The sequence below is a fragment of the Numenius arquata genome, chromosome Z (assembly GCF_964106895.1).
Source record: "Numenius arquata chromosome Z, bNumArq3.hap1.1, whole genome shotgun sequence".
NCBI classification, from domain to species: domain Eukaryota; kingdom Metazoa; phylum Chordata; class Aves; order Charadriiformes; family Scolopacidae; genus Numenius; species Numenius arquata.
In genome coordinates, this window is record NC_133616.1 from 14,650,994 (window position 1) to 14,675,981 (window position 24,988).

The window sequence follows — 24,988 nt, forward strand, 5'->3', positions numbered from 1 at the left end:
CATCTGGGGCAGAATTCTGGCCTTGGTTTATATCCATCCAGCCCTATTGACTTTAACCATATGCTTATTATCTTAAAAACACCGACTTTGTCACTGGCCAGATTCTTACTGTGTGGCGTTTCTGCGATAAGCGGATGCACAACTGTAACCTCAAGATACATTGTCTGGAGCAGCCCTATCCTGGTCCAGGGAATGTAGCACTGCAGAAAGATGAGAAAAGTGGCACCAAAATGAGCCCTTCCGGTGTAACGGTTGGCACAAACTGAAATTTGACACAGAAAAGGACCATGAAGGCAGTTTTCACAAAATGTTCCTAGCTTAGAAAACACGGGAGCTGGCTGGCTCTGGACACAGTCACCAGCTGAGTTTATTGTGTTCCTCTCCCCATCTGTTTGCCATTTTTTCATCTTGTACCGATTTGTTCGCACGGGGAATGTTCTCAAGAAATAGCAAAGGTCAGGTGATAAATCTCCCTCTTTCCCTCTCCTTCAGCTGCAGATACTTACACATTTGCAGGCATTTCCTTTATTTTTCACTTCTGCAGAAGGAAGTCTTGCGAGAGACAGTCAGCGAAGTTGAAGGCTCACCTAGGGTCTGTGTTATTTCCTAAATCTTTGTGGGGTGCAATACCTCCTTTGGGTCCCTTCATCAGAGGTGTGTGTTTCCATTCGGGCACAGACATCGGCAGGGTCTGTTGCAAAGAGACTGTGAGGCAGCTCTTGAGCTAGCAGGAATTCCTTGGACTAGAATTAGAGCCAAAAAAAGATGTGTACAGGAAAATTGAAAGCAGTACTAAGGGAGCATGCAGAAGGAAGCGATGTTAACAGCTTTCATTTGGAAAACACTATACATTTTCATTTTGGCTCAGGCATCAAAAGCTTGGAGAAGGGAAACAATGAAAGAGTAGCCAAAATAAATGCCCTCTTGTCTACCAGGAAATGGTGGTGGAAGGTGAATTAAGATGGCCTGTTTTGCTGTCATGACACATTGTGCATTTGTCTGATTTTATTTTTATTTTTGGCAAGACAGTGAGATATTTGCAGCCTGTGTGCCACTGGCAGCTGGGAGTTGCTGCTTTGTCACTGCATTTGCCCTGCTGGCACAAAGAAAGGAAACCGTGGTAATCAATAAATCTTGTATTGACTGCTAAAAGAAAACATACATTAACTTTGGCATTTCCTTCCAGCTGCAAATAAACAAATACAAAATGACTGCCTTGTGCTATAATTTTCATTGGAAGACTGTTGGAGTTATTTGCAGCTACTCCTATGTAAACATTGGTAGATTCAGGGAGCACTTGGAGGTTATTTCCTGTAATAAATATCACAAGGACATCTTAGAAAAGGACACTGGAATAATTTTATCTGAAAGTAATTTCTGTCCATATTTTACTTTCATAGGCTTCTGTTTTAGTATTTTGGGTGGCCTGGACTTAATGTTTACATTTTTATTTTGTTTGTACTTGTTTACCTTCTCATTCCCTTCTCTCTGATAAGAGAGAGTAGAAATGGTGTGAAAGCATCAGAACACTCAGAGTATTTGAAATAGTCCTCCCCTTTCTGATGTCCCCCTGCAGCTGGTCTTAAACTTTTGAGACCAAACTGCCATGTGAATGCTTGTTCTGATTTCATATGGATTCTAATGGCACTTAGAGCAAGCATTTATTTGCAGCTGGCTTCCAGCAAGAATCAGGAGTTCAAATCAGGCATTGTTCAAAGGCAGGCATGGAAATCTTGTTGCAAAATTCACAGGTTCTCTGCATTATTGTTCTGGGTTTTGTTTTGTGGTTTATTTTTTGTTTGATTTGGTTTGGTTTGGTTTCTGGGTTTTTTTCCGAAAAGAAGACTTTGGATCCAGTTTTTCCAGTGTTGGTGGATTAACCTGGTTGCCTGGGAGATCAAATGTTAGATTCTCATCCTGCTAATGCTTGTATATGTTTGAAGGGACTTAGTGGCATTAGAGCACAAGCTCATAGAAATAAATCAGGATCTTTCCTTCTATTGCAAAGTATTGCTTTATACAGCCAAATAGGAGATTGGGAACTGCTAGTAATATACATCCACTTGAAAATTGTGAACCCAAAATCCATGAAGACAGATAAACAGAACTTGACTTGTCAAACTGTCCTCTAAACAACGTCCTTGGCTTTATAAGCAAAATTTGAATGTTGATTTTATATCAGTGTATAGCTTTGATATCGCAGGCATTGCAGCTTAGTTATGGTTGCAGAGTCTGGCCCCTTAAGAGTGAAGGATTTCAGTGATGGTTTAGCAGGCTTATATCTCATTTATTTTGTGTATTTCCCAGGAAAGTTTAAAGGCAATTAATTTATACAGCCAGCTTTAATTATTTATGATCTTGGCTTTGTTTGATCCTGAAGGCCAGACCTTGACAGCAATTGGACGGTAATAAGAGAGCAGATCCAGATGGAGTCCATGGTTCTCAAAGGACTTCTCCCAAACACTAAGTATCAGTTTGCCGTCCGAGCAGCAAACTCCTTTGGATCCAGCACTGCCAGTCCACCGAGCGACGTCATCCGAATGTTCAGTGAGTAGAACCACCTTTTTGTAATTAAAGCTATATAAAAATAAAGTATATCTATAAATAAAATGTACCCGGGGTAGCCTGTGGAGGGCTGCTGGTGGAAAGAGTCGCTCTCCAAGCACAGGCACCCCCTGTCTGACACCTCTCAGTACTGTCCGTGGGGCTTGCAGCATACTGTGAAAGTCAAGCCACAAGCAAAGATTTGAAAAGCTCCAGGCAGAAGTGCTCTTATGCCATTTCTCTGCTCTGGAGGTCATTGCCAGATATTTTTGGATCACTACTTACTACTTTTGTGCTGGCTTCATGCAGAACTGGTAAGTGAGTATCATGGGGAGAAATGAGAGAGACAAGCCTATTGTTCATCTTTTTTTTTCTGTTCTTTGAAACTGAACTGTGTATATTACACTTACAATTTAAACAGCTCAGACCAAAGTAAATCTATACTGTTTTCTGCGGAGGAGGGCTCTTAAACTATTAAGCACAAGTAAGCATCCTGTTTTGATCAGAGGCTGCATAGCAAAAATATTAGGTGAAAATGCATTCAAACATACTTAAATAATCATAACTTGTTAATAATTGAATTCACGTTTGTGTAGCAACGTAGGCCATCCACATTGCAGTAAGAGGTAGATCCTGCATACATCTCTGGATGACCTTCCTTGGGACATAATCCTCCGTCAGTGCTAGTGTCTCTGTGAGCTGACTCCGAGGTGCTTTTGCTCCTTAGCACCCCCAAAGTCATAGCTGTGTGTGAGAATCCCAATCAAGCCAACACAGAGCACGTTGGGAATCATACAAATCACATCTCTCGCACAGCGAAAAACCCAATGTCCCAAAGGGAGTGGATGCAGGAAGCAGAGCCCAGGCCAGCAGGGTGTGGGGACTCACCGAGCTATATCCTTAATGTGCCAAACTTTTAATTGTGTTTAAAAATTTTCCTTTTATGTTCCAGTTTTGAAGGCATTTATAGGGGATAGAGTGCCATGCAAGAAAATGCCTGGATATAATTTTAGCAGATTAATGAACTATAAAAAAGAGAAAAAAACCTGACTTTTTTTTCTTTTCTCACCTTCGCTCTCAATTGCAAATCATCTTTAATTAACTGGTAGAAAATGAGCAGCTGATACTCAGGTAGGACTATGAGCTCTGCAAGAAGCATTTGCATGCTGCAGAAATGTGGACCACATCTTTAGTGATCCACCCATTTAACCTGCTAAGGATTTATTTCTAAATTGCCTCCCTATCTTGGAGTCCCTTGTTTTCGTTGACTCTTTTGTGGCAGTTTCCATTCTTTTTTCCCATCTGTCATAAATTCAATCCCTTTAATAGTTTCCATGAAGTTTGTTATGGTTGCTAACTCGTAAGTTTTAACTTCAGAAGCAAATGTTTGTGAAAACCACAGAAGTGCAGCATGCTCTAGGGTTCCTTGGCCCCTGAATCCCCAAAGGTCAGCTCCTGCTGCCTGAGGCATGCTTGTGTGCTCCTTGGTATCCTGTTTATCTTTGGCTGAATTTTTTGGTCAGAAAAGATAAAGTGTTTAGCTCTGCTAGTAAAGGTGGAGTAGTCTTCATGCTGTGCTTATTACTGTGGTACTCTAGGAAAGGCACTTTGCCTTTAGAAACCCCCTGTTCTGCAGAAACCTGTTGAGATGGCTCTAAAACATGGATTTTTGTTGGTAGAGCTTGGAATCAAATTCACACCTGGTGTATGTAAACACTGATTTCTGGAAAAGTTCATAGGGGGCATGAGCTTGACTCTCTGTGTCTGGGTCAGATCTGAAAAGTGATTGTATTATGCCTGTTGCTCCCTGAATAGATTCAAAAACTCTGTGCCGGTCCATGGGAGGCACATGGGTGCTGCTGTGGCTGAGAAGTTGGTTCCCCTGCACCAAGGGTCTGGCAGTGCTTGGGGGAGACCCTCATGAGCGGGCCGCGCTCGCGCAGCCTGGGGCCACATCACATCCATGATGTGCTCCAGCCCTGCACTGGGTCATAGAATCATAGAATCATTCAGGTTGGAAAAGACCCTTGGGATCATTGAGTCCAACCACCTACCCTATCTACAAAGTTTTTCCCTACACCATATCCCCCAACACCACATCTAAACGACTCTTGAACTCCTCCAAGGATGGTGACTCAATCACCTCCCTGGGCAGCCCCTTCCAGTGTCTGATCGCTCTTACTGTGAAGAACTTCTTCCTAATGTCTAGTCTAAACCTACCCTGTTGCAACTTGAAGCCATTCCCTCTTGTTCTGTTGCTTTTTGCTTGTGAGAAGAGACCAGCACCAACCTCTCTACAATGTCCTTTCAAGTAGTTATAGAGGGTGATGAGGTCACCCCTCAGTCTCCTCTTCCTCAAACTAAACAGTCCCAGCTCCCTCAATCGTTCTTCATATGACTTATGCTCCAGGCCCTTCACCAGCTTCGTTGCCCTCCTCTGTACCCGCTCCAGCACCTCAATATCTCTCTTGTATTGAGGTGCCCAAAACTGGACACAATACTCCAGGTGTGGCCTCACCAGTGCTGAGTACAGGGGGACAATCACCTCCCTACTTCTGCTGGTCACACTATTTCTAATACAAGCCAGGATGCCATTGGCTTTCTTGGCCACCTGGGCACACTGCTGGCTCATATTCAGCCACTTGTCAATCAGAACCCCCAGGTCCTTTTCCGCCAGGCAGCTTTCCAGCAACACTTCCCCAGGCCTGTACCGGTGCATGGGGTTGTTGTGACCCAAGTGCAGGACCTGGTACTTGGTCTTGTTGAAGTTCATACTATTAATGTTGGCCCATCGATCAAACCTATCTAGGTCTCTCTGAAGAGCCTCCCTGTCCACATGCAGATCAACGCTCCCGCTTAACTTGGTGTCATCTGCGAACTTACTGATGATACACTCTATGTCATTATCAAGACCATCAATAAAGATGTTAAACAGAAATAGTCCCAACACTGAGCCCTGGGGAACACCACTTGTGACCGTCTGCCAGCTGGATTTAACTCCATTGAGCACCACTCTTTGGGACCGTCCAGACACCCAGTGCTTGATCCAGCAGATCGTATGCTCGCCCAGGCCATGTGCAGCTAGTTTTTCCACTAGAATTCTGTGGGGAACAGTGTCGAATGCTTTTTGAAAGTCCAGGTAGATAATATCCACAGCCTTTCCTTCATCCAATAATCGGGTCATCTTGTCATAGAAGGAGATCAGGTTCGTCTGACAGGACCTGCCTTTCATAAACCCATGCTGACTAGGCCTGATCCCCTGGTTGCCCATTATATGGTTTATGATGGCACTCAGGATGACCTGCTCCATGACCTCCCTGGTATTGAGGTCAGGCTGACAGGTCTATAGTTTCCTGGATCCTCCTTTTTGCCTTTCTTGTAGATGGGTGTTACATTTGCTACCCTCCAGTCTATTGGGACCTCTCCAATTAGCCATGACTTCATATAAATAATGGAAAGCAGTTTGGCGAGCACGTCTGCCAACTCTTTCAGCACTCTTGGGTGTAGCCCATCTGGTCCCATAGACTTGTGTGCATCCAAATGGTGTAGCAGGTCACTGATTTCTTCCTCTTTAATTGTGATGCCCTCGTTCTGCTTCCCCTCCCTGTCTCCTAGCTCATGAGGCTGGGTGTCCAGGGATACCCAGGGATATCAGCTAGTCCCACTGATAAAGACTGACGCGAAGTAGGCGTTGAGCACCTCAGCCTTTTCCTCGTCCTTGGTGATTATGTTTCCCTCTGCATCCGATAAAGGAGGGAGATTTTCCCTAATCCTCCTTTTGTTGTTAATGAATTTATAGAAACATTTTTTATTATCCTTAACAGCTGTAGCTAGGTTGAGCTCTAGCTGTGCTTTGGCTCTCCTAATTTTCTCCCTGCATAGTGTCAGTACCTCTTTATAGTTTTCATGAGAGGCCTGCCCCTGCTTCCAAAGGTTGTAGACTCTCCTTTTGTTTCTGAGATCCAGCAAAAGACAACGGTCACTTGTACTTAGGGCTACTTTGGCAAACCCTGGGCCTTCGGCGATTGTGAATGTGATTCCTTTGCCAGTCTGCCCTTGGTTTCCAGGGTAGAGTTTGCAAATAGGCTTAAAAACTGCACATAGCCACTATGCATGAAAGCCTGTGTTATCGCGTGGATACCTGTCTTGACAACAACCAGCTTTTTGCAGAGCAAGGAGAGATGTTCAAAGGCAATAAAAGGTACGTGCCCTCAGAAATAAGTTCTGTGTCTTTCTGGAAGTAGGAGTGTAACAGTATAGCAGCTCTCATTTGGCTTTAGTGGTGATGTCTGTGTAAGAAACTAGTTTGAAGTTAAGCAGATACACAAGTACGTTGTGCATTCGTAGAAAAGCTAAACTTCTGTTGTGAAGAAAAATTCTTGATTAAAGCCATGCATAGCCTGAACATTTATTTTTCCCCAAAACACTAAAAAACTCTGAAGAGTGATTTAAACTGTTGACAAGTTTAATGTAACAAAAAAAATGCACACTAAGCTTCAGAGCAACCAAGTAAAACTTAGTCCTAGTCCATATTATGTATCTTCAGGTACTTTCCCCCTTCTAGTAGCCAGAAAACCAATGGTTTCCTTCTTTGGCCCAGCTAATCATTCACTTCAGTTGCTCAGGTATAGGCATTTGGTGGATTTGAGGTCCCCTAGGTCCTATGGCATTCAGCTGTCACAGCAGGAAGACATCTGCCTCCCACGGGTCTCCCAGACACCTGACAGTCCTCTGGGGCTGTTTCAGGTACCATAATGTGTCTCAGATGGCACCAGATGTCTGAATTTCTCACAGTGCCAGCAGATACCACTTAGTCACCTGTGGTTTCTGGAAGGATGTCAGACAGTTGGCATGTCTGAAAATGATGCATCTTTGCTCTTCGGGGTGCGCATTGTAGGAATTCCTACCTTCATTATTAAAATGGTACTTCCTCCCATCTAAATAGTGAAACATGCCAAAAATATTTGATACTATTTTCTGAGTTCTTGTATATTCCTCAGAAATAGCTGAAATTCCTTAGGAGGCTGGCAGAAGTCCGTACACTGTCTGGCTCCTTTGCATTACACTTAGTCCACATAGTGTTGGCACTAAGGTCCTTAGTATGTTTAGATTTTAAAAATTTGTAGCTTTATGCTTGTATATCCTGGATTTTTGTGCTTGTTTTGAAATAATTAATGTTTTTCTGATGCTTATTTTAACTGAAGAACAATGCAGTGGACCTTCAGGGTCTGTGTTGCATTGTGTAGAGTCTCTCACAGCTCTTCTAGGCAGGTTCAGAGATGAGTCCTGAAGACACTGAGTCCACCCAATTTGGGGATGTTTTCTGCTGGGGTTTATCTCATTCTCACATGTAATTCTCTCATTTTGGTTTTAAAAGATGCCTTGCTTTGCAGCACTCTTGACTGCATTGCTTCAGGTCAGCATAGGAAACCATTGTCTTTTCTGAAGGGTTGCTGGTGGTATCACCTAATGTGACAGGCCTCCCAAGATCTGTGCAAGTAGAACATGTGGCCTTGATTATAGGCAGTTACCCCCTTACCTAGTGAAAAACGCATGCTTGGTTTATGTTACAGTGCACCATTTTCAAGGAGGAAAGAGAGGGCAAGTTTCCCCAAGGGTTCTCATTTATTTATGATTTGGTTTCTTTTTTTTTTTTTTCCCTAGAAGGAAATGATGTAATGAATCAATTTTTGTTGCCTTTCTTAATTACAGATGCAGGTTGCAGGTATTTCACTTACATAGTTGTTGGCTTTTTGCTATATCAAATCCTTCAATCTGTCGTGGACAATTTACTTGAAAAAAAGATTTCACATATTAAGTTCAGTAACAACAAAATAAACTGTCCCAAAGAATCAAACAAAGTGTCATCACCTGCATCACTTAAATACCCTTCATCTCCTGGGGAAACAGATGGGGTTTGCACTGTGCCTGGAAGGTCACCAGCCTTGGGCTTTGCCAGACCAACAGAGGAAGCGTCTTCTGTTAAAAATACCCTCCTGCTTGTCTCCACAGCAAATGTGACAGAAGTGGCTGCTTAATCTGGGTACATCCCTCCCTCTGGTCCTGGCTGTCACCACCAGGCTCCTACTGAGCAAGGCATTGGCACAGGTGCTTAAATATTCTGCACAGTGAATGAGTCTGCTGAGGCTTAAGCACAGGAAAGGGGGGTCCCTTGGGCCCAAACCTTGATGGAAATGGTGGTGATGTGTCTTGGAGATAGCAAATGGAGAAGGTTTTCCACAGAACTGTTTCCCACAGATTTCCAAAGGCTTTACAAAGGCAGTGTTCATATTTATACAAACAGGGACAAAAAGCAAGAGACAGGCCAAGCGATATGCAATTCTTCACTGTGAGTCACTGACAAGAATAAAACTCAGATTAAAGTGCCCCTGGTGTATTTTGGATTTAGATTTAGAGGGGTTCTGCATGAAGGTGATCAGTCTGTTAACACTTCCATTCAGTCTGCCTGCATTGCAGTGCCTGGTGGTCTACCTCCTGCGCGCTTCTGTGTCTCCTGATCAGTATGCTGGTGGTCACCTAACTGGCAGAACAAAAGTTTGTGTGGCTTTCTGTTTGTTTTGAGAAAGATTTCTTTGGTATAACTTAATCCCTGATTATTTGGAAAGAAGCTATCTAAAGTTCATGACCCCCCACAGGTTTTCCAATTAAGTATAAAACAGGATTATAGGACCTACTAAAGGGTCTTAAACAGGCTTCATCTCCTTGTACGCTGAAACACTGATCTAATGAAATATAGCATGCTTATAATCTCTGTAGTCATTGTTTTGGTCTTTGCAGAGTACCACTTTGCTTAATTGTCCCTGATTTGCCACCCATTATGAGATGAGCTTTCCACCAAAACTACACGGTGCTTTTAAGAGGCAGGCTCACATGGGAGCTTTTCTGCAAAAAATTGTGTTAACTTCTCTGCTTTCTGTTGTTTTGCAGTTTTGTTGCATCATGTCACATGTGGGTATCGTGTCACATGTGGGTATCGTGTCACATGCAGCGAGCAAACAGCTAATGTAAGGCAGGGCAAGGCAACTGAGAAGCCAGTGAGCTGTTAGATGGTCTCATCACCTGTGTGTGTACTCACCTGCATAAATTCAGCCATAGTTAGAAGACAGTACATCTCCATGTTTTCATTGCTCCCAAATGTTAAGTGTTAACGTGTTAGCAAACTGCTCACAGATCAGCAGGTAGAGTAATGTAGCACGTGCTGGCTGAAACTCAGGTGGAGACAGGGGGACTAGTGAAAGCAGAGATTTGGGGCCATATTAGAGACCTGTGGATATTAGAACACCTTCTGAAGTTATACTTTTCCTGGTGATGCCAAACTTATGTTCCAAAAGTCTTTGAAGAAGGGCCTCAAAGCAGTCTTTTCTACCAGCCATAGTAAGCTGTAACTTCTTTTGTCTCTCCAGGATCTAAATGTTGTACCAGTTCAATAAGGTGAAAGGAATCATTGTCTGGTTTAAAGTAGTGGGCACATTTTGTCTCCCAGGGTCTTCTGTTGGAAAAGCATGGAACATTTTGATCTGCCAGATGAAGAAGGCGCACCTTCTGCTTGGGGAACTGCCTGTCTCTCCTAAGTTACCAGGTCTCATTGCATCCTGGTGGTTATTGATGTAGTTTAGTGATAACTCCACTCAGGAGAGTAAGGGTTCTGTAAAACTGGCATGGCATTAAAATCATATCTATACATGTAAGCAAGTGTGCATTTCTGAATGTGAATTCGAGACCTAACATTTTCCTACATGTGAATATGAAGATACGTAATTCTCTGTATTGCGTCATTCCTGCCACCCTTATTGAACCTAAATCAGAAGTTTTGCTTGAGAAGAGAAAAAATGTGGCAGAATTTGGACTACAACAGATGTTTATTTTCTAACTTGTGACCTCTAAATTAGAAAAATGGAGCATGTGTATCATAGCTTCTCTCAATACAGGTTAGATTGACACATGATTGTGATTTTTCCTTTCCTTTTCCCAGGTTAGCTTTATGGCTTCTGTTACCCCTAGGTAAATCTAGGTAAATTACAGCTTCATCTATTAGAAGAACTGGATTCTGTTCTATTCCAGTGAGCTGAAAATTGCTGCATCTGCTGGGAGCTGACTTACCTGGTTGATTGATATAATTTCTGTTCAACTGCAAGTCACATTTATGATATGTATGCTTGAGGTTTTGCACAATGGAATTCTTTTGTAAAAATGCATGTCTTATAAAATCACTGTTGCCAAAGAAGGGGACTCTAATGCAGTGATGGATAGAAGAGGTCAGCCTTACAGATGGACTAGATAATTGATGTAGATCACTTCCAACAGAAGTATTCTATTCTATTCTATTCTATTCTATTCTATTCTATTCTATTCTATTCTATTCTATTCTATTCTATTCTATTCCTCCTACCTGGAGTAAAATTACCCTGTGATGGTGATTAACATGAGTGACTATACAAGTGAATACTAGGAGTAAGAGATTTTCCCCACATTTTGTTACTACCTATTATGTCCATAATGAGTGAAGGATTGCGACCTTTTCATAAATGTGCAGTTTGTTTCTCTAGCAGTAATCCTTTGCCTATGCATTCATGGTCACCAGCAGAAATAATCTGGATGTAGTTTGTCCAGTTTGCCTTATCTCATTACCCATCATAAAGCTATGAGTTCTCTGCTTAGCTCAGTTGGTAGAACTAGGTGCTGAACAGTTCTTTTTAATATATGGTTAAATTGTATTACTTCCAGATGATTTGGTATACATGTTGTAGTGGAAAGGTTTATACACATTCTCTCCTGGCCTAGCACGTTGTTTTGGTTGCAAATGTGTATGCCTTATTACTTCTACTCATTTATCTTTGATTTTTCTCTGTGCTGGTGTAACATGTAAAGCTCATTGATAAGTAACTCCCACAGAGTGTATGGTGGGCGGCCAATTAGCCAATCAGGACACGCGTTCGTATCTGGTGCACATATGCTTGATTTCTTAACTTCTGCCAGAATTTTTGGGTTGCAGTCACGGGAAAGGAAGAGAGAGTACAGTAAGATGTAGACAAGTGCTCTCCTGCCTGAATCAAGTCAGTGAGATTTTTTTTTGTTATTCTCCCCTGCGGTGGAGGATGGATGACCGCAGTCAGACTGGCTCGAATGCCCTGATAGCACTGTGCCCACACAGATCCCTCTGAAAGTCTCCTGAGCCTCGTCAGCTTCTGCTGTCTCCTTTGAGTTGTTCAGTGGTGGCAGTGGAGCTCTCACTACTATCAAGTGGCATTTTCTGCCTTGTCAGGTCTCCTTTCCACAGACAGCCACTGCCCAGCCAGACTTTGCATCGCTGCATGTTGCAGTGTGAAGGACCTGCTAACTTAGGAGAAAATATGGGCAGCTTGTGGCTGCTTAAATAAACAAGCACACATCGTCTTTGTAAAGCAAGGATTACCTATGCTGTTTTTAAGTGACTCAAAATATTTTATGGAAAATGCAAATGTATGAAGTCTGTTATGTTAATAGTTATGAAATGTTTCTCTATTCTTAATCGTGCTGAAATGGCAAGTAATGGTAATGATGCAGTTACCTGTACTACCTTTCTTCATGACTTCTGGCAAATTTTAATAGCTAAAAAGCACAAAACATTGTTTAAGAAGAATTTGCTATGTAAAGTGCAGAAAAGCATAGATATTTTCTGCAAGGACCTTCGTACTGTTTAAACTGGCCATTCCCAGCCTGGAGTCCTTCACAGAGCAGTTCAGCGATCCAGGGGTAGGCAGAAGCAGATTATGCACATGAAAAACCTAAGATGATTATGCACGTTTCTTTTTTTCCAGGTGCTAAATTGTGTTTTAAAAAATAGACTAAAAATACACTTAGGATGCTAATTTCAGGAACATTGGAGCCAGTGGAGGCAGATAAAGTCCTCAGCAGAGCATGCCAGAAAAGCCCTACCTAGATGCATCTCTTTTGCTGTTCCAGTAGTTTGGTCACCAGTAGGGCAGATACGGGACAGTGTATTTATAAAAGGGAAAAGTTTGATCTAAAACTGTGTCCAGTTTTGGGCCCCCTACCACAAAAAAGACATCGAGGTGCTGGAGTGGGTCCAGAGAAGGGCAATGAAGCTGGTGAGGGGTCTGGAGCACAAGTCTTATGAGGAGAGGCTGAGGGAACTAGGGTTATTCAGCCTGGAGAAAAGGAGGCTGAGGGGAGACGTTATCACTCTCTACAACTACCTGAAAGGAGGGTGTAGAGAGATGGGGGTTGGTCTCTTCTCACAAGTCACGGGCGACAGGACAAGAGGAAATGGCCTCAAGTTGCACCAGGGGAGGTTGAGGCTGGATTTTAGGAAAAAATTTTTCACTGAAAGGATTATCAGACATTGGAATGGGCTGCCCAAGGAGGCGGTTGTGGCACCATCCCTGGAAGTGTTCAAAAGACAGGTTGATGTGGTGCTGGGAGACATGGTTTAGTGATGGTGTTGCATTTTGTTGTTTTGTGGGTGTTTATTTTTGTCAGTTAGGTTGATGGTTGGACAAGATGATCTTGAAGGTCCCTTCCAACCTAGAAGATTCTGTGATTCTGTGAAAAACGATACAGTTATTAAAATGTTGTCCACGCCGAAAAGGTTCAGAGGTATTCTCCTGAAAGAATGGTGGATAAAAGTTAGTTTGCAGTGGGAGAACTCAGCTTTACCTACTTTGTTTGAGAATAACAGTAAATGCAGGTCTTAACCTTGTTTTAAGTTGCATGTGTATCACTTGGACAACATCTCCTGTCTTTACGCTGACACTTGCATTGTCTATACAGGATGAACACTAACACCACTTCAGATTTCAGTGTGGTGAATCAGGCTGTGGTAAGATATGAGTTGCTGTGTGTAAAAATTAAAAAAATATATGAACTGAACATGCCAATTGTGTCTTTTTAGGCTCTGAGGAGTTAGGAAGTGGAAGCTATGGACATCGGTATATCACAGACACAGTGACTGGTGATGATGATGGATTTGATATCGATGACTCAGACTACGACATTTACATAGAAGAGGTAAATTTCAAGATTCCACTTTGGCATTTCTGTTTCTTTATAGTCTCAATACTTAAAAGTGTCTGATCTTGTCAGGAAGTTTAACATCTGATATTATGTGCTCAGATACAATAATGTGGTCATTTCTTTTTCTTCAACGAGGATGAATTTGTTACCTCAGATCTGTCTCTTGGAAGGTATTAATTTCATTAATTTCATTTCTGCATAACATTTTAGGTTTTACTGAATTTGTGTTTTGTTATTTCCTTTCAGCTCAGACCACTTCCTGCTATCAAAGGAGGCAACCGAAAATTTCTGGTGGAAACTAAGGTCACACCAGGGTCTAGTTCCAGGCTGCTGTCACGGGTCCTTACAACCACTTCTGAACCTACTACTTCCATTCCCACCACCACGCAGCCTTCAACCACAGTGAGGGCGACTACAGCTCGGGCAGCGAGGAGGGGCAGCACGTCTTCTGCAACGCGCCTCTTTGATCTCTCCTGTGATGAGGCCATCTGTTCTGCAGACAGCTTCTGCGTCAACGACTATGACCGGGGTGGCTCTCGCTGCCACTGCAACTTGGGAAAAGGAGGAGAGATGTGTGCGGAAGGTAGGTTTCTGCGCGCCTGCTGCTGCTGACTTCTCTTTGCCTGAGCAGCTTCATGATGACCAGCCAAAGTGTGCTTTGGGAACAGCTGGCTGGGCTTAATGGATCCCTAAGGACAGCAGCAGCTTCCACATCCCAGTTCAGACATCGGCCCTTTTGCTTCTCTTTCCTCAGCTACATGTGAAGAAGTTATTCTTTAGTAAGGATGAATGTGAAGGTGCACAGAGAAGGTTAATCCTCTTATCCCCGTGTAGGAGTGGGAGGGTGATGGAGCCAGGTATGTTGATAGGCACCCAGGCCGGACAAGGTCTACCCATGGCATCCGCAGCTTCCAGCAGGGACATTCAGCCCTTCTTTGACCCTGGTCTTTTGCCTGCAGCTGAAGCCCTGGACCCCCTGCATTTCCAGCGTGGTCCATTTGTGATGCACAGTGTTGTGCATCAGAGTTACAGACACTGAGGGCTTTTGATCTTCTCCTGCTGTTGCTGAAGTAAAGAGAGCTCATTCTGAAAGCAATCTGTTGTGACTCAGCCACATGGAACAGCTGCAGATGTGATTTTTGGCCTTGATCAAGTATGAAGAGTCGAGGATTTATTTGAACTGACATAACTGTATACAACTTGTAGAGCGGGTTTGTTAACGTCAGTCCAAAACCACCGTTTTTCACAAGGGAGTGTGTTATTCCTTGCTAAGCAGTAGCATCATGTACCAATATTCCCTTGTACTGAATTGCTTCACAGCAGCCAATATTGTTAAATATCTGAATGAAAACAGACTTTTCTTTGCAATCACCAGCTGCATGGTGCTCTGGTCCAGTCAGTTCTGGTTGTGATCAGGGCATGAGTTAATTGCTGTGTGCTGCAGTTGCATTCAGGTTTATAGCCCTAGTTCTCTTCACCTCACCCTAAAATGTATGCCTTGCAAACAAGAAAGCTGAGAGCTCTGTATCCAGATCCAAATATGCAAGAAAAACCCACTCAGTATTCAAATTGCAAAGAGGAATAGGACTCCTCATCCTTCCTTCCTCATTGGACTTAGATCCACTCCAAGAGTAAGAATTCAGGCCTGAAACTGTCTTTTCTCAGCGCTTCTTAGGAAAACGAGCTGCAAAGGTAGCAATAGGACATCTCTCTGATTTTCTTTCTGTGCTGAAGCCAGGATGGTCCTCTAACATAAGACATCATAGAGTGAGGATTGGTAATGCCAGGTGACAAGAGCAGTATGAAGGGCCACTGTTGCAGCCAGGGATGGAGAGATGCCTGCAGGAACTCCTTTTTCCCCATCACTCCCTTTACCTTCTGCCCTAAGCTGACCTGAGGGAAGTGCTGGAAACTGCTGTGCCCTTATGAGCCATCCAAGGATTCTGTGGATGCCAGGCACAGCAGCTGTGGAGCAGCAATAGATAAGGCATCATGGAGTCTGGCCACATTTCCTGCATGTGTTTTTATAATCCTGCAAAACAGAAAATTACTTTGTTGTCTCTGTGTTAAATGAATTCTTAAAAGGAGATAAACATAAAGTAGATGGGTTCTGTCTTCTGTAACAAGGATGAAAATCTGGAGAAAGTTCCACTGAAGCCAGTGATTAAACTGTTGATCAGTATTTGGCCCTCAGTGTCCTGTTTCTTCCAAATTCACTAGGTCCTTGGGAATAAAAGAGTTAGTTGTGAAAGGTGGTGGGAGAACAAGGCAATAGGTTAACTGATTGTTGACTGCTGCTAACTAATGATTGTCTCTGGAGGAACTCTGCCTTGCCATTTCACCTGATGTTATCTAGTGCTAAATGTGTATATCGATTTTTATATGGGAGAAAAATGCTAAATAACATGTTTCTGTCTTTGCTTTTCAGATATTATTATCCAGTATCCTCAGTTCTCTGGCTACTCATATCTCACCTTTGAACCGCTGAAAAACTCCTATCAGACATTTCAAATTACCCTTGAATTCAGGGTAAGTTTAACCAATTCCAAGCTTATATAGAAGCTTTGAATTTTATTGGCTTGTTCTGATGATGTGGGTAATGGAACATTCACTTAGCTTCAGTATAGCTTATAATGTAATTGTGATGAACCTATACATAGTCTTCACCCCTAGAGATCTGGCTTCACCTTCAATGAATGCAGTTGGTAAACTGAGCTAAAATGTTTGCACCCATTGTTGGTAGGCAATGCATGAGAGAATCCCTGGGACTGGTAATACTGGTATTGCAGGCTAGTGACAATGTACATTGGCAAGGTTATAGCCGTGTGAATGAGCTACAGGCTGAAGTACACCTGGTATTTTTGTGAATAACAATTAGGAAGTGGCATGCAGTGTCTTTGCTTATAAGAAACTGTGATCTTGTTGTACCGAGCAAAATACTGCTGTATATCCAGAGTTCCTTTCCTATCCTGCAGGATTTTGGTAGGCATTATTTTCCACCTCTGAAGTTTGGGTTACTGGCCACTAATACATGCAAGACACTGGACTACTTAGACTACAGCCCTGAAGTGTACATCCCACAGTGGCTTGTGTCAGTCCTCTCTGTGTGTTATGGACAGAGCTGGTACCCGTAAGGGAGGGTGGCTGAGCTCTCGGGTGCACCCCTGCTGCCATGCAAGGCAGACTTGGCAGCCTCACAGCCTGGGTATGAGGCTGTCTCTAGAGCAGCTGCAGCGTGTCGCCTCACGTGGCGATCTGACACTCCTCTGGCAATTTGTCACCTTAAAATGCAGGATGGCTGCGAAAAGGCATTGTGTCAGCTGCTATGCGCATACGAAGAAATCCTGCCTGCACAGGTTGTTTGGCTGGAAAAGTGTGAGGTTCACTGAACACGTGAAGCGGGATCTGTGTATTCATATGCAAGAAGTCTGATGTGTCTACACTTAACAGGCTTGGTTAGGGCATCCATGCTAGACTTTGTGCTCAGAGATTGCATATGGGACATGCCTGGCAGTCTTTAATGCTTTCGGGCTTGTTTTTATGTCTGATAGTATTATACTCTAAGTACAAGAGATGTTCCTCAACCATTTAAGCATTAAGGGAATGTTTTCCTTAGTTCCTCAAGCACAGGATTCAAAATTGATCAACCATTTTCTGATTCTGCAAGTTAAAAACTTCATCTGAAAAATGCTGTCTCTTTTCTGGAGAAAAGTCCCCCAGTACTGCTTGCGTTTATCTGTCACTGTGAGGCTGAGACTTTGATTTTCTATGTTGATACTGTAATTGCAGGCTGAATCAGAAGATGGTTTGCTGCTATACTGTGGAGAAAATGAGCACGGTCGTGGTGATTTTATGTCACTAGCAATCATCCGACGTAGTATCCAGTTCAGGTAAAACCTCCACCCTAAATCTGATATAAAGAGAAGGGGCCATTGCTGCCTCCTGGGACTCGAAATATGTGATGAATGTCTGTCATGTCTTTGACTTCTGCACCATGCGGTGCACAAAATGGACAGTATCACTTCATTTAACAGTTCTTCAATTTTTTTTTCTCTCATCCTTCTTTAGTGTGTGGACATGTGCCCTGTTGAACCATTTTTACTCAGATGTTGGTGTAAAGGCAGAATAATCAGTTTTCTTCAAGGTATTAGTCTGTGGCTCATTGCTATGTTATCAGAGATGCTAGTGAGCCACTGCAGTGCTACACTGAGCTGTGCATTGTCAGTGTTTCTGCTTTACAGCAGAAGGACCTATAGATAATGTAGTGAAATAAAGGATTTAATGCCAGCAAGGGGCCTGGAACTTCATCTTGTATCCCTTCTTTAGATGGGAATTGCAGGGTTTTTAAGTGAAGATGGAGGGGGTTCCTTGCAGTCCCGTAGATATGAAGCATGGGAAAGAGTATCTCAAGGATCTCCTTTCTTGGAAGGGTGAGTCCTTTGAAAGTGGGGAATAACAAAGTGGGTGATTTTCTGTTCACCTGCACTGAATGGCAGTCAGGGAAAATGGCACATTTTGTGCACATTCAACTCCACAGAGACTCTCCTGGAGGTCTGCTTGTCAGTCAGTACTGAGTTTCATACAGAATCACAGAGTTATTAATGTTAGCACTGCCTTTCACCAGGGAGCTAAAAAATTCCCAAGAGAAATTACTGTGATACCAGGAAGTCAGATTGTAATACTCTGCATCTTGAAACAGTTTCGGCTGCTGGCAATCTTTGCAATGCACTCGGTATGGTCAGAGGTTGCAAAATCCTCACCATGGGAGAAAGACAGATAATGAAGTTTGAAACTTAGAACAGATGATATGTAGACCTGCTGTCTAATTTTCCTGTGGTCTGATAATACTCAATGTGAAACAGAGAGGTTCTCAGGTGTGAAGGGAATATCTGGGTCTAAAAACGACTTTCAGTTATTTGGTTACTGTAAGATTATCACCTTGCTCTCTCTGCCTCACACTCCCAGGTTCAACTGTGGCACTGGAATTGCAGTCATAACGAGTGAAAACAAACTCAAGCTGGGGAACTGGCACAGTGTCACGTTGTTCAGAGATGGGATGAGTGGCTGGCTCAGGATGGACAGCGATGCTCCAGTGACAGGGAAATCTCAGGTAAGTAGTCCTGCACTGACCTTGGGCTCTCTCAAGATTATGATGATGTTTTTTCTTGCCAGCAGATCAGATTTAAAAGGTACATTTTTATTTATCAGCGTTGGGGCATTTAGTGAACCAGGATCAGTGTACAGATTACTCTTCCACATACGTAGTCTAGAAATCACATAGATAAATACCACAGCCTTGGATCCCGTCACAATTTCCCTATTGTCCTCCATACTTGCTCTGCTGCCCTTCTGCTACACTTTGCTAGTCTGTCATGCAGACTAATGTTAAAAATTTGCCAGGTTTTACAGCTGCTCTCCCTGATTGCTTTATTTTTCAAGCTTCGGAGAGCTGCTCTGCTTCTTCAGCTGGAAAAAATAGATGCATATGTGTATATGTTTATGTATTTATGTATAATGTGTATAGCCACACAAGGTTTGTATACAGAAGGGTAATTACATGTATACCATGGACATAGATTTAAGCACAGTAATGGAGATAGACTTTCTACCCTGACTTATGTTAACACCAGCAATTTTGTATGAGGCCACCAGGATTAAATATAATAGAGGAAGGCATCTTGACTTCCTCATCTGTTGCCAGGACAGAAAATAGAAGTGAAATTAAGGCACTGAAAAAAAAAAAGACAGTTGCAAATTGTTTCAGATGTCTTTCCACTTCCCTTTGATAACCACTATTAACATGCGACCCCTAGCCCTGAAAAAAACAGCTTCAGACATCTTATTACTTTACACTTTCATGTGCAGACACTGAAGGGAAAAGAATGCTGCTCATTGAGTTCTCATCAGCTGAAATGACAGAGGAAAGGCTCTCAATGTCTGTCACATGTCTCTATGTGTTGCCAGTGCTACGAGGCCACACAAAGGGCAAATGTGAATCAGGAGAGATATGTCCAGTAGAACTAATGACATTGCACAGCACTTTGGTAAGACAGTAAGACACTGGCTACGCACCCATAGCCAATAAGATGAAATTGAAGACCTAAAGGTGCGACATAGGGCTGGTAGGAGGGTTATGGTCCACAGAGTCTACTACAAGAAGAGTTTGATAGTGGACACGCATTCTTCTATCTGCAGTTATACCAGAAAAAAAAAGTTAATTGCTCTAGGTGCTACCCTTCACCAAAACTTGCTGCTCCTGCAGTATTGTGTCTCCAGTGAGTCCTCCTTAGCCCTTCCTAGTTACAATGACCTGGATTAGTCTCAGCAGAGTGGTAATCTTTTCTGACCTGGTTCAGTTGAACAGTCTTAGAGAGTGCCCACAAGAGAAGTGGAGCTTAACAGACCAAGGAGGGCAGGAGCATCAAAGGCAATGGAAAATGGCAAGTGGTTGGAGACAGGCTGTAGAGCTGTGTGCTCACAGCCCTGGCATATACCCACCATGAAGCCCTGTGGACATCTGAACTCTCTTTTTCCACAGGCTCCACCTGAATTATTTTTCCCTGCTGAAACTGAGATCCGTTTGATGTGTTTCTGTAGTGCACTGTGCAGTGAACGCCCACAGACTGAATAACCTTGGCTTATTTAGCCTGGCAAAATACAGGCTTATGGGGATATGATTTATTGTTACAAATACCAGGGAAACAGGACAGGGGTGCAACATCCAGAGAGCTTTTAGGCTAAAGGTCAGTGCTGTTGGAAAGACACATGGGTAAAAACCGACTATGAATAAATTCTAGAATTTTGAATATTTTCTTCTAAAACATTGTGAGGTTTTGAAACAGCCTTTGAATAGGACAGAAAATGCATATATTTTGATCAATTTATAGATGGAATTGTGACTCTGTTGCCACAGTAGCATGAAGTTTGATTCAGTGGTCCAAAAAGTTCTGAATAGGTTTTGGGGTTTTTCTTTTGTTCCTTTCTGTGCACTATAGCAGTGTTAGTAAACTTGTATGTGTATGTTCCTATAGGCAGGTCCCTAACCTGCCTATCGAGTTAAGAAACTCCCCATTCAAAAAAGGATGGGGACTAAGTTTAGTGATGGCAAAGTGAGCAGAATCCCACTGAAGTTGTAGTTGTGTCAGTTCATGGCTTGTCTTGGGTTTTACTGTTGTTTTTTTGTCATTTTGTTATTATTCAACACTAAGCGCTTGCTGGGTTCTGTCCAATAGGCAGTATCACATTGGTCTGTGTCCCTCAGGGCTTAAGTTTTAGAAGACAAAGAATTTTGTCAAAAGTAAAGGAAGAAATTGAAGCAAAAGACATATCACAATCCCTCCTTAGAACATCGTAATTTTAAAGCTTTTTATTTTGCATTAAATAGCCCATGTTATCATGATGGACACAGGTGCAAAAAGTAACATTTAAAGTGATAGACTGAGTAGAGGAATGACAAATGGAAAGGAATTACCAGTGAACAAAATGCATATCCCCTGACACAATTCTTTGTGGAATAAAAAAAAATTGATTATACACAGTGTGGCTTAATTAGTTCTCCTGTGTTGTATCTGTTCTACATCATGTCACTCTCTGTTTTCCCTTCAGGGCCAGTATAGTAAAATTACGTTCCGGACTCCCTTCTACGTTGGCGGTGCCCCCAGCATGTACTGGCTGGTCAGAGCCGCAGGCACCAACCGTGGGTTTCAGGGTTGCGTTCAGTCGCTGAGCATCAACGGAAAGATAATTGATATGAGACCCTGGCCGTTAGGGAAAGCTCTCAGCGGTGCTGATGTTGGTAAGTGTATGGGGTCTGGGGTCTTTAATCAGTGATAAACCAGGGGTTACTTTTTTTTGCCTGTTGAAAAAAATTGAGCAATGGTCCAGGTTTGAGAGATGGAAGGTATGGTCTCTGTTTTTGGCATGGTATTTCTCTGTGCCTTTGCACATTGCTTTTATTGGGTCTGTAGTAGAAGGATTTTATCACATTGTACAAGTAAGCATCACAGTAGCGTACAAAAAAACCCTTGTGGATGAAGTTACGCACCTCAATAGTAAAACCAGTTCTCATGAGCAAAGAGGAAGCTCAATGTTGCTGATATAATTACATCTGCACCAGTATTCCCACCAACATCTCTCAGGATGCCTCTTCATGCTCCTGACTTAGACAGTTATATCATCAGAAATCAATAGTATGCATACTGTGTTTGTATTTAAAACACTATGGACACAGTAAAATGTGTTTTGCCCAAAGGCATCATTGCACTTGTCCAAAGTGGTGCTGTGGCCATTACAAAGGGCTTTTACCCATAAAACCCCATTACTGCTAAGGCAAATAGGCTTTCCTGTCAACCATCTATTGTTTTCATTTCCAGTATGTTTTAAAAATACTAAGGACTAAATTCTCTCAACAGCTTTATGATGTCGTATTATAACATTATCTCCCCTTTAGAGATTAAAAGATGGAGAAGTAGGGAAGTTAATTAACTAGTCCTGTCTTATTTATTAATCTCTACTTCATCTGTGTAATGGGCATTTGAAAGAAAGACAGGGCAATGAAGTCCTTGCTTTAATGACCTCTCAGTCTAAACAATTGAAGAGTAAGAGTAAACCCAAGACAGAAAGCAAGTGGTAAATGCAGGAAATAGATCCCATATCACTGAACTCTCCATGCCATGCTTCAGCCACAAAGTCATCTTTCTTCTCTTCTATAGCTGTGCATTTGGCATCCCAAGAAGGAAGTGATTAATGAGAAACTTCCTAACAATCACTCTGTATTCTCTAGATAACATGACCAAACTTCTGTGCAAGTGAGGGGGAGAACAGAGTGGCCCAAGGAACAGATGCTGAAAAGAATAAGACTTTGGAAGCAAAGAGTAATTTCACGATAGAGTGAGAATCTATGGAATTTAGATAGATAGATAGATAGATAGATAGATAGATAGATAGATAGATAGATGAAAGCCCTGCTGAAGTTCTCTGAGCCCTAATGCCTTTTGGGTTGCAGCTAGCTTCATTCTCATCCATGAATGCTCCACATACTACTGCATTAACAATCAACATCAATGAAAATAAATACTGGGTTCTGCCATGTGTGACTTGAAACTGAGTGATAAAGCCTTACTGTCCTTACATGGCTGCTCACACTTATATGTGAAACTGTATCAGGAGAGGCTTGCAAACAATATGCCATATAAGTTAAGCTTAAAATAAATAAGTTGCAAGTGAACTCTGCTAGGGTTTAGGGGTGGTTTTTGCTAGCCAGTTTTTTGTTTGTTTCCTACTAGCACAGTGTATAAATCAGGGGTGCTGTGCTATCTGGGCCACAGAATTGAGAGCGGGGAGAAGGGGGGTCTATCCTGCTGTTGCAGTAGAAGTCCCACTGGACCCTGAGCTAAGGGGCTGACAGGGGAGACAACGCTCATGGCTCGGAGCAGGCATGGCAGGACCCTGCAGCTGCAGCTTCCCTCCATCCTCCTTTGCCATGGCACCCGAGCAGACGCAGGCATCAGACCGGTGATTTGCCTTTTTGGTGTAGTCAACTGTGCTGGCCCAAAGGCTGTTATAACTCAGGTCACTGAGACATTGTGAGAGCAGCCTGTCCTTAAATACCAAGACTGCTCCAGTTCAAGGTGTCCCTCAACCCAGTGAGCTTGTGACTTGTCCCGTTATTGTTGTCTCCCTTGTCCTTCTCTGTTTCTCAAAGACTTTGTTTAGCTTTGGTCTGTTTGAACATGCTGAGTAAATGATTCCACTTTGGGACAATACCAGCATTCACTAACAGTGCAGCAGATGCAGTAAAGATGAGCATTGTCCCAGTTTTCTGTTTGTGTCGTACGCTCAATTCATATAAATCCTTTTTTTACCCACATGCCCTGGCTTTCTTTCCTCATCTGTAAAACAAAGCTGGTGCTGCTCATTTCTGTCACTGTCGTGATCACTGATGACTATGTGAGAGGTCTCTGTGACTAGATACCCATCCTGCTGCTGTTCACTGTGGCCATTACAGTGCAGCCCAGAAGGCTCAATGGCTCAGTGAGCACTGCAAGCACCCTTGCTCCCACGGCTGGGCATGGGGCAGCCTTTTGAAGGGGTAATTTTCCCCTTCCACACAGAAGGAGAATTTGTTCTCTTCCGGGGGACTTGCATATTTTGCTTATGCTCCTGGGGCTAGCCCTGGAGCCCTGTGTTACGACTGCTGTACTCAGACCTTCCGTCCTACAATGAAAAATGGGCCTGGCAGGAGATTTGTAGATGTGCAATACAAGACAAGTTTGGTCTGGCAGGGAGTTGTACCAGACAGCCCAAGAGTTATTGCTGCCTCTGTCCTGAGTTGGTGAGAAAAGGTTATTTTCCACCATGGAGGGCAGAGTGATTGGGATGAATCACAGAATCACAGAATCACCTAGGTTGGAAGGGACCCTTTAAGATCATCTAGTCCAACCAATGAAAAAAATTAAAAAAAAAAAACAAAAAAACAAAACCCCCCACACACCACACCACACACAACCCCCCCACACACCACCACACCACCCAACACTAATCCATATCCCCGAGCACCATGCTCCAATCAGCATATCAGCTATTTATATCTGCATACTTCTCTGTGTTTTTCTTTCTGGCTATGGGATGGGAGACCAAACTGTAAAGCTGGTGCTGTACTAACGCCAATACCTTATTGAAGATTTGTAGAGTCCTGGTCTGGAAACCCTCTTTACAATTGGAGTGCTGTACTTAAACAAAACAAAAAGGGCATATCCCCTTCTTGCAGCAGTTTTGCAAGACTTCTCTCAGTGATCTCAGATAACAAAACACTTCTCCAGTGTTTGTTGTCGGAGCTGCTGCAGGACACCTGTGTCATCTCACAGGTGATATTTCAATGTGCCTCAAAATAAACGTGCAGTTCTTATTTTGTCATAAACACTTTGCCCCTCCAAATGGCATGCTTACGCTTGCACACTGCAAATGTCTTATTTGGGCTTCCTTAATGTATAAGATGAGTTTGTTACTATCAATGATGGGAGAATTATTTAATCATAAACTAAAATAAAGGAGAAAGTAAAGAAAATCAACAAGAACTTAATCAGATGTACATTTGACCATTGCATAATCTAACTTTATAGATATCAGTTTTAAGAAGTAAATGAATATATTAATTGTTCTGCAACAATTTGAGCTGAATTCCAGCAGGAAGAAATCATCTCCTTATTATTTCAGTTGATATGCCAGCATAGTAGAAATGCTTCTTAAAAAGCTGATGATATGAATCCCTTTTAGTGAAGAGGGCTGACAACAGCATTTTAGTTAATAAGATTAGTTGATGGTGATTAACACCTTCAGTGCTTACCATGGCATGAATTTACAGTGAACAAAGAAGCATTTAAGGTAATTGAAATTAAACAAGTCATAGTGC

The 24,988-nt window shown here is 42.6% G+C and overlaps 1 protein-coding gene across 3 annotated transcripts in view; it reads left to right on the plus strand.

Moving 5' to 3' along the window:
- Nucleotides 1-24,988, plus strand: part of EGFLAM (EGF like, fibronectin type III and laminin G domains) — a 76,586-nt gene that overhangs the window by 29,443 nt on the left and 22,155 nt on the right. For all 3 annotated transcript variants that reach the window (XM_074166014.1, XM_074166015.1, XM_074166016.1), the window contains 7 exons: nt 2,381-2,547; nt 13,457-13,572; nt 13,825-14,161; nt 16,007-16,107; nt 17,368-17,468; nt 18,544-18,688; nt 21,184-21,373. In XM_074166014.1, the coding sequence (XP_074022115.1) occupies nt 2,381-2,547; nt 13,457-13,572; nt 13,825-14,161; nt 16,007-16,107; nt 17,368-17,468; nt 18,544-18,688; nt 21,184-21,373 (1,157 nt within the window). The remainder of the gene's footprint in view (nt 1-2,380; nt 2,548-13,456; nt 13,573-13,824; nt 14,162-16,006; nt 16,108-17,367; nt 17,469-18,543; nt 18,689-21,183; nt 21,374-24,988) is intronic.